Raw genomic sequence first — 12,642 nt, forward strand, 5'->3', positions numbered from 1 at the left:
AATTTTGTTGTAAACAATATACAATATGTTCTTAACACGCTTGATTCACCTTACACACCTAACAATGAATGTCAGAAATTGTATTATATTTTGAAAATCGCATGTTACAGATACAGTCTATTTAAGTAGGTTTTCGAGTTTTCGTCCGCCATAATGGGTCCGTTATATTGAATTTTGATTTTAGATTTCGATTCAGTAACGTAAAAAACCGATATATTAAAAGGATCGAACAGTTAAGAGATACAGTTTTGCAAGGTGTTTCATGCGTAGTGCCAAACGAGCGCGGTAATTTAGGAGTTATTTACGTCCCAAATATTTATGTAACAAAAAAAAAAAAAAATACGTGTTCCCTAATTAACTTTCCTCTTGAAGTTTTAATAGATTTTATTTCGATCAGATCAAAACCGATTTTTTTACAGCAAGAAATTGGTCGCTTTAGGGTATTTCACCTCCTAATTTTCACTCCCCTTCCAACATACCTAGGCCAATTTTTTTCTTCTATCGAAAGATACTTTCATACCAAAAATCATCAAAATTGCTTCACTGATCTCGAAAATATCGCAATTTTTCCATTTTACCCTCACACTTTGGGGGGTTGTTTCATACCCTAAATATGTTTTACCGCAGCTAAAAAAAAATACGTGTCCCCTAATTTTCCATGTACTATAACATATCCAAATTTCATAAAAATAGGAGAGTGACACATGGGTAGATTTACTTATTAGTAACGTTTTGCGCCTCTGTTGCTAGGGCAAACGCAAGTGTGACACAAACAATATCAAACTCGGTAATGCATGGACAAGATTTCTTCGGACTTAGGAGTGGACATTATTGACAATTTCGAACAAATTAAATAAATAGTTTCACTTTTTTTTTTAATATCGTGTATATTAATAAGAACAACTAATGATAGATGATCATTAAAGCAGTTATAATACAATATATTAAGTTCAATAATAATATGCATGGTACGGTACATTTGGACTGTCATTTTTCGTTGAATATGATAAATATTTCAACATGCATCATCACATTCTAGAATATAAGGAGGAGCACATTCGCTATGTCTAACACCAAAGGAATACTGAGGCATCTGTGGAGGACGTTTAAGGTGATATTTAGGACCTGGAGAGCGGCAAATTTCTTTTGCATCTAATTTTAAACCTAAACTATACACTGGTGCTTTTTGTCTTGCAAAATCAATACTGTAAGGGCGAGGGGCTGGTGTACAGTCACATTTCCGTCCAGGTAACCGTGATGCACTGTAAAATATATACATATATACATATGTGTTAAATATTTTTTAAAATACATATAATTTATTGATAATTTGAATTAAATGTAAAGATAACTAGGTTGAATTTCATTGACCCCCTCCTCTTGCCCACACTTTTAACCCGTTTACGTATTTACAAGATCACACGTTTACAGATTCACACATTTACAAATTCATAAGTTTATATATTAGGTTGGGAAATAAGTTCGTAGCGTTTTGACATTTTCTTTTTTTTTACAGCGACATTTTGCAATTTGCAAGAGGTTATAACATTCATTCGATAGAGCTCTTTCTGCTCTACAAAACTGTTAATCGATTTTTTCAGTAGATTCATTCGTCATTACTATTGAAGCTCAGAAATGGAATATTAAGAAGGTAAAAAGCAGCATTTTCGACACCTGCTCTTCTTCGCTTTCCATCGCGGCCAAAAAGCTGCTGAAGCAGCCCGGGATATTTGCAATGTATACGGAGAAGGTGTCATAGGTGAGTCGACAGCACGGAAATGGTTTGCAAAATTCAACCTAAGGTTGGGCAATAAGTTTGTAGCGTTCACTTCGTGAGGCATCCAGGCTCCCAATTTTTCGATAAATCCCATTGAATACACTACCTAACGAGTAAATAGGTTTCATTCATATCTGTGACGTAATTGTATGATTGAATGAAATAGAAATTATTTTATACTTTTTAGTGCATTTCGAAGTCGGTGTATTTTTTTTCTTAAAATTATTTTATTTCGACCAATTCACGACTAATTTGAGGACCATCCTGCTTCACAAGTGCTCGGAGACGCTCTTCGTCGAACTCAGATGGTCTTCCGCTACGAGGCGGGTTTTCGACTTTAAAATCGCCATTTTTGAATTTTGCAAACCATTTCCGTGCTGTCGACTCACCTATGACACCTTCTCCGTATACATTGCAAATATCCCGGGCTGTTTCAGCAGCTTTTTGGCTGCGATGGAAAGCGAAGAATAGCAGGTGTCGAAAGTGCTAATTTTTATCTCCTGGATATTCCATTTCTGAGCCTCAATAGTAATAACGAATGAAACTACTGAAAAAAAACTATCGAATGAATATTATAACCCCTTGCAAATTGCAAAATGTCGCTGTAAAAAAAAGAAAATGTCAAAACGCTACGAACTTATTCCCCAACCTAATATTTACGAGTTTGTGAATTAAATATTTCTCAAATTTATAAAGGGTATAGACAAATAAGATGATAAAATGTGTCCTTGAGTCCAATGAAAATTGCAGTACATTATTCGATAGCATATCTAAGAAAAAATATTTCACATCACGTTACAACCCGCTTTTTGACCCACTTCTTCTATTTAATGACATATAACATTTCTAAAACATTAGATATCCACTAGCACATATTTAAGAATTTTTTCAGCTTCTTTTATTGTCGACTGCAATTTCAATAAATGTAAAACCGCAGGAAAACTTTGAAAAAATGCAATTTTTTGTTGAAGATATAGGAGCACTACTTTCATAATATTACAGTAATAATATTAACATGTATTGTGAAGTTACTAGATTTAGTTTAAAATAATTTACATATGTTTTTTCCGGTTAAGTCTTCATTATTATTGTTGGGCATTTAGTAAGGCTTTATTGATAAAAAAATAAAACCTCAAAATCACGGTCAATAATGTATTTGAAATATAAAATATGTGGAGTGGAGAACAAGAGTATTCGTATTTTTAAAATACAGTAACAAAAAAAAACAATATTTTCTATATTATTAAGTATATTTAATCATACATAGCTGCATATTAAACATTATACTTACAGCATCAAATGACCCAAAACTGAAGACAATAACATCATGTAGTAACTTGAAATGATTTGAAATTCAGGAGACCGTAAGAAATCGCCGGGGCAAAAGTATTCGTACATTATGATTTATGTTGATAAATACAACAATTGCAACGGTATCGGGATATTCGGGATATAAAAATATGCCTCGTTACAAGGCCTATTCCAAAACCTTACAAGCTAGGAAGACGTTTCTCACGGCACCTCAGCTTTTCCTTAATTTCTCAAGATAGAAGACATCACCTACGGTGCACGGCACTTTCAGAGATCATCTCTTCCTGACTTCAAGACTCCTTTCGTCACCCCATCAAATTTTATAAATCTGTATTGCGCTGCGATAATTTACGTGCCGAACCTCACTTTGCTCGTGGAAACACGCGCACTCATTTTTTTGTACTCACAAGGAAACATATCGAACCGCGACACACCGATTTTAATGAAACTTATGTGAAAGATAGTTCTCAAGAAAATATTTGACACGTATTTTTTTTTATCGGCAATCGTTCACATTGAAGGGGTGAAAATAGCCCTCGAAGTTGGGGGTTGAAACCATGTTTTTGGGAATATCTCCGGAACGAAAGAAGATAATTGAATTCTTTTTTTTGTAAATTGTTCGTCTTTAGATAGGAAATTTTTGTGCGTAAAAAAATTTCAAGAAACTTTATTTGTTTAAATAATATTTAAAAAATTCATCATTTTTGTTTAAATTTTTGCACTAAATGTTGATCTATTTTTTTGCAACTTCGTGTACGTAAACTATGGACAAAAATAGAGGATACGTGTTTTTGGAATTTGTTGTTTGTTGCAATGCTTATTAGATATATAATTTAACACCACCTCCTGTGAAGAGGGGCAATCATCATTTTTATTTAAAATATCATTATTTTTACAATCTTTTACATTATTTTAACGATTTTATATCTCCTCATATGCAATTAATTGATTTTTCAATAATTATTGTAAGCGTTGCAGGTATGAGCGTGTCGCGGTTATGATTAACGCCGCACCATAAGGAACATAGGCTTTTATGGCCAATACTGCTTTTATACTTTTACAGGCGTAAAGACTTCATTCTAAATAAAATATTTAGAACTTTTAGAAACATTGGGATTATTTAAGAAACTCAGAAAATAAAAATAAATTAAATTATTTTTTAACAATATTGGCCATAAAAGCCTATGTTCCTTACGGCGGTGATTGTAACCGCGTCACGCTCATACCTGTGACACTTGCAATAATTATTCAGAAATCAATTAACGGCATATATAGAGATATAAAATGTCAAAAATATTGTAAAAGATTGTAAAAATAATGATATTTTTAATAAAAATGCTGATTTCCCCTCTTCGCAAGAGGTCGTTTTGAATTATATATCTAATAAACATTGCAACAAACAACAAATTCCAAAAACACGTATCCTCTATTTTTGTCCATAGTTTACGTACACGAAGTTGCAAAAAAATAGATCAACATTTAGTGCAAAAATTTAAACAAAAATGATGAATTTTTTAAATATTATTTAAACAAATAAAGTTTCTTGAAATTTTTTTACGCACAAAAATTTCCTATCTAAAGACGAACAATTTACAAAAAAAAGAATTCAATTATCTTCTTTCGTTCCGGAGATATTCCCAAAAACATGGTTTCAACCCCCAACTTCGAGGGCTATTTTCACCCCTTCAATGTGAACGATTGCCGATAAAAAAACATACGTGTCAAATTTTTTTGAGAACTATCTTTCACATAAGTTTCATTAAAATCGGTGTGTCGCGGTTCGATATGTTTCCTTGTCAGTTCAATTAAAATAAACACCTTTCTTTGAACAACTCTACAACCATTACATTAGATGATGTTCTGTTAATGTAGTCAATAGTAATCATGGCAGATACACTTTAATACTAATATTTGCAATATGAGGATAAAACGCAATGAAATAACAGTAGAAGAAAAAAAAATTGTTCTACGATTACATGAAGAAGATAAATGATATAGAAATATATCAGAAATACTAAAAAGAAGTCGATTGACTGTATAAAGTATTGTAAACAAGTATAAAAAAGATAGAATATTGAAGAATAAAAAAAAATGGTAGATCTCAAAAATTAACTACGCGAGAAAAGCGTAAAATCGCCCGAACTATTAAACAGAAACCAGATAGCAATGCATCTGAAATTACATCACACCTTAAAGAATATATACTGAAGAAAATTCACCCTAAAACAGTATGAAACCCAATGTATTACGTGAAATGATTTGCCGAAAAGGTGATCATCCAAAATATTAATTAATAAAATTCCTGCTAAAATAATTGTAACAATAATTAAGTGTACGAATACTTTTGTCCCGGCGATTTCTTACAGTCTCGTGAATATGTATCAAGTCATTTCAAGTGACTACATGATGTTATTGCCTTCGGTTTTGGGTAATTTGTTGTTGCAAGTGTAATGTTTAATGTAGAGTTATATATGATTAACGATAAATAACAGTCTCGAAGATGTCGCTCCCGTTTCTCAGCGTGCGTAATCCCCGCGCTATGATTGGTCAGTGTTTTTGCTTAATAATTTAAGAACGAAGCCTCAAAGCCCATTTTGGCAAAAGAAAATCGGTGTATTGCAAAGTGTATTTCTTGAAAAACAAGAGTGTTGCACTGGATTGTTTTAAAAAGTTTTCTAACCAAATTCGTGTATTTTTTAATTTTTTATGAGATTTTATAATGAGCAAAAAAATCAAATTTTGTAGTCCTGGCCAATACTGTCCTCAACAAAATGATAGGATTAAACGAGAAAACCGTACACTGATTGAGTTAGTGAGGAGCATGTAGCACTCGGTGCAATTTGCACTGTTTCTATGTAACTGTAGAAACCACCAATTGTGCTCTGAATCCTACCATCTCATCCAATAATGATAAGGGCAGGCCATTTGAATTTTGGCACAGAAAGAAGTCTAACGTGAAACCCGTGAAAGTTTGTGGGCTGGAAGCCTATAGTTACGTTCCAGCCATTAAAGGATCAAGCTCAAGGAAACCATGAAAAGCTATCCTGATAGGCTATGATAGCAACTCAAAAAACTGTGTCGATAAACCCAAAACCAGAAAGATTATTATTGCTCACGACGTGATTTTTAATTGTGGCCCAAGAAAGGTGACTAATTCAGAAAAAGATAATATCATAGATTCCATATTGAGTTCCGAGGGTGTTAATTGAATGAATACTCGTGATGAGGTTTAGTTATACCCAGAATCAAATAATTTTATGGACATATATAGAAATGAAAATCAGCTGATTGGGGTCCCAATTTGAGAGACTGCTCAACGCCGAAAAAACTAAAAAGATATGAGGCCAATCATGCTGAGGTACAAGAAGATAAATTGGATCGTTCGGAAAGTGCAATATTACTGGACACCAAATGAATATTCAAAGTGACTGGTTAGTGCCATTTTATGATGTATTAGCGGAAAAACGCAATACCCAATTTCAATCTTCAAACAAAATAAATACGAAATAACAATATTTATATTTTCTATTTAAAAAATTATGTAACAATAATTAAATACAATTTTAACAAATGTGCTCTCTCGATTGCTTGAGTTACTATGAAACGAATTTAAAAAGTTGTTGTACAATAATATTTTTGATAATACAAATATTGGATTATAGAAACTTTAATTAGTTTAATGCAAGACTGATATATTTTTAATTCAAACATTCAAAATAAGCAGAATATCATTATTAATAAAACTCTTATTCCATTATCAACTGCGATTCGTTTGAGCATTAAAATATTTATCTTAAAATATTATAATGTAAATATTAATTGTCTGAAAGAAAGGAGATACGTACATATAGAACGCTGGTCCTGGGATAGGAAGGTTTACATTATAAGGTCCGGGCGTGGGACTTATCTTACGATGTTCAGTTCTAGATTTTAGTGTGAAGGCTGGTGATTTGGGAGATGGTAAAATATATTTTGGTCCAGGGCCACAGCCAGTATCTATCAAGAAAAAATCCAAATATAATACGGCTATCGTAATTCTACAATGATTATAAGTAATTAGATAATTGAATGATTGAATAATAAGGCAATATACATGTAAAATTTGACAATGATTTATTCGTTTCCTTTAAAATACTTTAATTTTTAAGTTTATTAAGTAACACAATTACATTTGTACGAGGTAAAGAAATATAATTAGTAAAAGTCAAAAAATATTACATTCTATGTAGCGAGACTGCACATAATTAGTCTATTAAATTGTGAATTGAAATGTTCTGCATTACGCTTTAAAGCAAATTATGTATTTGAAATATTAAACAGTTTTTGAGCAAAGTATAACTTTTAAAGAGGGCATCCATTTTTCGCAATTTAATACTGTTCGGTAGAACTGACAGTCGTATACAACAGTTTGCCGAAACCGCCCAGCACAGGGGTCGGCAACCTGCGGCTCGCGAGCCACATGCGGCTCTTTGGATGTGAAGCTGCGGCTCTTTAGTTCCATATGCAAATATTATTTATTTTATAAAAAAAAAAATCATTTAAAAATCATTCTGAATCGATTAACGAGGATTAGGCACCGATTCTATCTCTCAACCACTTGTACTCGCTTTTCACCGCATCCCTCCCCGTAACACGCGTCGTCGCTGTCGTCAACTGTTAGTGTTTTAAGTAAATGTTTAATTGTTTTAATTTTTTACTTAAATAATAAGTAATTATCTAATAATGCCATATATATATTATCTAATTTGTTGTGAAAAACACTACTTATATGTATATGAATAAATAGATATTTTTTCTTATGAATAAATAGATTAGTTTTTTTTTATCAAAAAACTTTATTTATGCGACTACTATTTATTGTTGGCAAGACAAAATTTTGTGGCTCTTTAAAACGTTTGAAATTTTGTAAATTGTAATTTTTGACTCTTCCGACTCAAAAGGTTGCCGACCCCTGGCCCAGCACAACAAGAATTGATGCCTATACAGGGTGTCTCACAATTAGTGTAGGTTCGTGAAATGGGGAGGGGGGAGGGGGCTGCTGACGTAATTCTGAATAGATTTCGCTTTGCAAAAAGAGTGTTTAAAGTTTAGTTTTTGAATTATTTAGCAAAAACACGCTCAGTCGCTAGGCTCGAAGTTGTCGCTCTCGCATCTGGGCATGCATAATCCTCGCGCTCTGATTGAACTGTATTTTTTCTTAATAATTCAAAAACTAAGCTTCATACCCCATTTTTGCAAAGGGAAATCTTATTCGGAATTATGTCAGCTACAGGGGCCTACACTAATTGTAAAATACCCTGTAGAACCCGCCGTCTTACTGAGAAAACGAGGACTTGGAAGCGAAGAGGCACTGAGTACAAACATGAACTCATGTTCATGTATAAAACTATGTATAAAACACGTAAATGTAAATTAGGGTGGCCTTTATTTTTCGACTTTCGACTTTTTTTTTGTTTCACCACCTAAAATTTTGATTTAATGAAAAAAATGATAATGTCAAAGTTTCAGCATGATTGGAACAGGAACCCATGTCACAATTGAGTTGAAGTTTTCAAATTTTCATGTTAACGCCGAATATGTTTGCGGCCTTTTATTTTAAAAATATCATTGAATATTTTGTAATAACAATACAGTATTCTCTCCTTAAGTGTGTAAAAAATCTTTACCGTAAAAGTAAAAATTGTATCCTCACTATTGTGTTATCTTCCTCGGAATCACTCAACAACAATCGAATATCAGTGAAACACATACTAATGCAAGCGAAGGCAAAGATTACAATTTTTTTATTTCTTATTATTTTTTCATGAAATTTATACCATGGTATTCGTTTCGATTTTCTGATTAAAATGACAACAAACACGGTATATTTAAAATCATAATTATTTGTATAGCAAGCTGTTAAGAGGAATTCGTATCTCTGTCGTAAATGTAAAGTTTGTCATAAGTGTGAAAGTCCAAAACTTTTATGGTTTGCTACACACGTAAGTATGATCGTAATTATATCATGTTTGGTGTCATTGTAAACAGAAATACGAAACGAATACGATGGTAAAAGTATTATTCACGAAAAACCGAAGATAAGAATTTTGATTATTGAATTTAAAAGACAAAACACGCACTAGTCTTTCGTGTTTGCCGAAGTCGGTTTTCGTTTTTGTGTCACTATCCTTTTTAACCGACTTCGAAAAAGGAGGAGGTTACTCAATTCGATCAGTATATTTTTATTTTTTTTTTTTTTTTATTTTCTATGTGTGCCCGCCGATTACGCCTAGCTGGATGCACCGATCGGAACGAAACCTTTTGCATCTGGTAGGTTCTGACTCCCCATTGGTACCATTATCAAAAAATTTTTCATTTTTTAATTGCAAAGTGTTGTTATTGCAAAAAAACCGGCAACTTTTGAAATAAACTTTTCTCGATTTTAGTGCGCTTTTAACATCTTATCACGGACATGATTCTGAACAATTTTGTTCATATAAAAATTTCGCGGAAAGCTTTAGTTTTCGAGTTATTAGCGAAAAACTATTGTTACTAATACATTGAATTCTACGTATGCCTCCGTACCTCTGATGGTGTATGAGTCAACATGCAATCGCCGATTTTATTTACCAATTTTACAACAATTAATAAAAAAAAAAATTGAAAAACGAATATCCATGTTGTCTTTTACTTAATTATGTTCATGACATTTACGCGGACAAAAAAAAAGCCCGAAAGAACTGTCTCACAGTATCCTATAAAATTCTCCCCATTCCACTAAAAAGCGTGAAATAAAATAATTTTAAGAAAAAAAATACATCGACTTCGAAATGCACTAAAAAGTATAAAATAATTTCTATTTCATTCAATCATACAATTAAGTCACAGATATGAATGAAACCTATTTACTCGTTAGGTAGTGTATTAAATACATTTCAACCTTTTCGGAGGCGGCGCAAAATTAAAAATACCTCAGTAAACGTTGCTGCCAATAACCAGTTGATTGTGGTATGGCGTATTGGAAATTAATAAATCCTGAGAAAGATTACGAACCATTATAGATATATCTGGTAATATACGTAAATGTAACGACTGCATCTTCATTTCGCAACATTTCTGATATAAATGAAATTGAATCGACTTCGTTCGCATGTGGAAGCCATGGATCTAAGAACCTATAAACGGAGCCCACGCCGCGGGAATTACCAAATTTGCGGCAGATCGGCTCTATCTTTATAGAATATGCGGCGATCGAGTCTTTCCGTCGCATACTCTATGAATCTAGATAGACCATAGTTCCATTCTATACGCACTAACACCTACTTCGCGGCGTGCTGTCGAGTTATATATATAGAAAAAAAAATAGCTGTGCAAGCTTTGCCTATGTTCGGCTGTCCAAAGGTTGACATGTTCAAGAAAATCTTTTAATTTTGCGCCGCCTCCGAAAAGGTTGAAATGTATTTAATACACTACCTAACGAGTAAATAGGTTTCATTCATATCTGTGACGTAATTGTATGATTGAATGAAATAGAAATTATTTTATACTTTTTAGTGCATTTCGAAGTCGGTGTATTTTTTTTCTTAAAATTATTTTATCTACGTTCGACTTACTGCAAAGAACGTAGTACATATCTATTCTATAAAAATTCAGACCCGAAGTTTTCACACTTATGGAGAGAATATTGTACTCGAATTTTGAACCGGATAGGAAAAAAACGGGAGTAATCGAATTAAAGTTCAAAAGTGTCTCCCTGAATATGAGTATTCAGAATCCTGAAATATTTAGACATCCAAGATTCGATTTAGGATCGTGTTTGCAATCGCCTTTATCACGTACGGAGTCATATTAAGAACATTTCTACACTAAATGGTTCTTGATGTCAAGAAATACTCAATTTTTTAAACAAGATATGTATTTACATATGTATATGACAAATGTATAAATACATTGTTTGAATGTAGATCATTTTTGTGTAAAAAATATTTGTTGAGAGATTTTTTCAGAATGAATTTTATATTTCAGAAACTTTTTGTCACTCGTATGAATTGTGTTTTTATGTGCATTTTTATATTATATTGCTTCTATACATGTTTTCTATGAAGCGTATGAGTTGAATTTTCACTTTATTGTAATTCAATAATATATTCTAATGATAGAATAACTTCTTATTTCCCTTTAAATATTAGAATGTATATCCATAGAAATAAACATTTTCTATTTGCTTTGTACTAACAGAAATATACAAACAAAAGAATACAATTTTTAATGTAATTCTTTCATCTGGAATGTAAAATATGTATATGTATTTAAAATAAATACTTTAACAAATCTACTTAAAAAATTTCGGGCCAATGACCATAGCAGTCGACGCCCACAATAATAAACAACAACAGAAACTCTATAACGACAAAAAGGTTTCAAACAAAGAAACCAGTCACGTGTTCATAAATGTTGGTATCGGAATCTATCTAGGCTGCTGATAAATGAGTTGGTAGCAATGTTAAAGTATGATATCTTTTGTTTTTTCGGAGTCTTGCAGTTCGGGTACCGGCGATGCTCGTCTATGTTAAATGCTATCAATAAATCAATAACAGTTAAAGGAAGATAAAATACCAAAAGTTCTTCCAGGAAATCCGAAACTAAAACCTCCACGTTTGGGTTGTGCTATCAAATATTTTGGTCCTGGCGCTTGACATATTTGTCTTGCAGGAGTTCTTATTCCAAATGTGTATGCTGGATTTCGATATTTTGAAAGGCAATGCTCGTCATAACCCACAAGTGTCCTAAGTAAATATTTAGGTCCCGGACCTAAAATTAACATTTTATATAGGTCATAATATGCGAAACTAAGATTTAAAGGCCATCTTTGTAAATTGTAAATAAATTTTTCTGTAATTATAACGCGCGGTATATTTATACAGAACTTATAATATATTAAAGTAATATTTATTTATTCACCTCGAATACCACATACAACGATCCCCCGTTTGGCCGGTTTTTCTGATTCCGTTCCTGGTTTAGTGTCTGGTTGTGAATCGGGTTTCGATGACATTTTTATACTTATTAATTTACATTTCCAAAATAATTTTAATTATATGAAGATTTAAGAGTATTGTGTAGATTGAACCATTATAAATATGGGCTGTTGGTTAATCTTGCATGTTGAAAAATTTGTTACATTGTGACGACGTTCCTTGAAGTTAGTCATGAGAAGCAAAAAAAAAACAAAAGGACATTATTTCTTTTGCTTGTATACGCATAATAATTTTAGAAAATATGCACATATACTAGGGTGGCTGAAAAAAATTGATTTATTTTTTTTCGCTCTTTTCGACTGTAAATAGTTAGTATACATATAATGCAAGAAAATCTTCTCAAAGTTTGAACTCAAAAATTTTAATTCAAGAGATCACTTAAAGTTTCTGTTGATACAATGATCTTTTATCACGTCCTCTTTTAATTGCAACTTAAGCGATTACAATTGTCATAAAAGTATATTTAAACTATAAATTTGATAAAATACCCATAATTGGTTAATATAAGAGATAATTATAGATAAACAAATAGGTTTA

At 32.1% G+C, this 12,642-nt stretch overlaps 1 protein-coding gene across 1 annotated transcript; it reads right to left on the reverse strand.

Annotated features, from left to right (window-relative positions):
* Positions 1 to 920: 920 nt before the first annotated feature.
* On the reverse strand, positions 921 to 12,282 carry LOC100884001 (uncharacterized). Its single transcript, XM_076541986.1, has 4 exons — positions 12,029 to 12,282; positions 11,684 to 11,878; positions 6,934 to 7,084; positions 921 to 1,262 (listed from the first exon to the last, which is right to left on the reverse strand). The coding sequence occupies exons 1-4, from the start codon at positions 12,120 to 12,122 to the stop codon at positions 1,016 to 1,018; spliced, it is 687 nt and encodes a 228-aa protein (XP_076398101.1). The 5' UTR covers positions 12,123 to 12,282; the 3' UTR covers positions 921 to 1,015.
* Between the last annotated feature and the right edge of the window lie 360 nt (positions 12,283 to 12,642).

The sequence above is a fragment of the Megachile rotundata genome, chromosome 2 (genome assembly GCF_050947335.1).
Source record: "Megachile rotundata isolate GNS110a chromosome 2, iyMegRotu1, whole genome shotgun sequence".
In the NCBI taxonomy this organism is placed as follows: domain Eukaryota; kingdom Metazoa; phylum Arthropoda; class Insecta; order Hymenoptera; family Megachilidae; genus Megachile; species Megachile rotundata.

What these genes read in the sequence shown, in the direction of transcription:
- LOC100884001 (XM_076541986.1), bottom strand. Translation starts at nt 12,122, where the DNA reads ATGTCATCGAAACCCGATTCACAACCAGACACTAAACCAGGAACGGAA. An exon ending in CGTTGTATGTGGTATTCGAG is followed by an intron (nt 11,879 to 12,028) that starts GTGAATAAATAA and finishes TGTTAATTTTAG; the next exon opens with GTCCGGGACCTAAATATTTA. An exon ending in CCAGGACCAGCGTTCTATAT is followed by an intron (nt 1,263 to 6,933) that starts GTACGTATCTCC and finishes TATATTTTACAG; the next exon opens with TGCATCACGGTTACCTGGAC.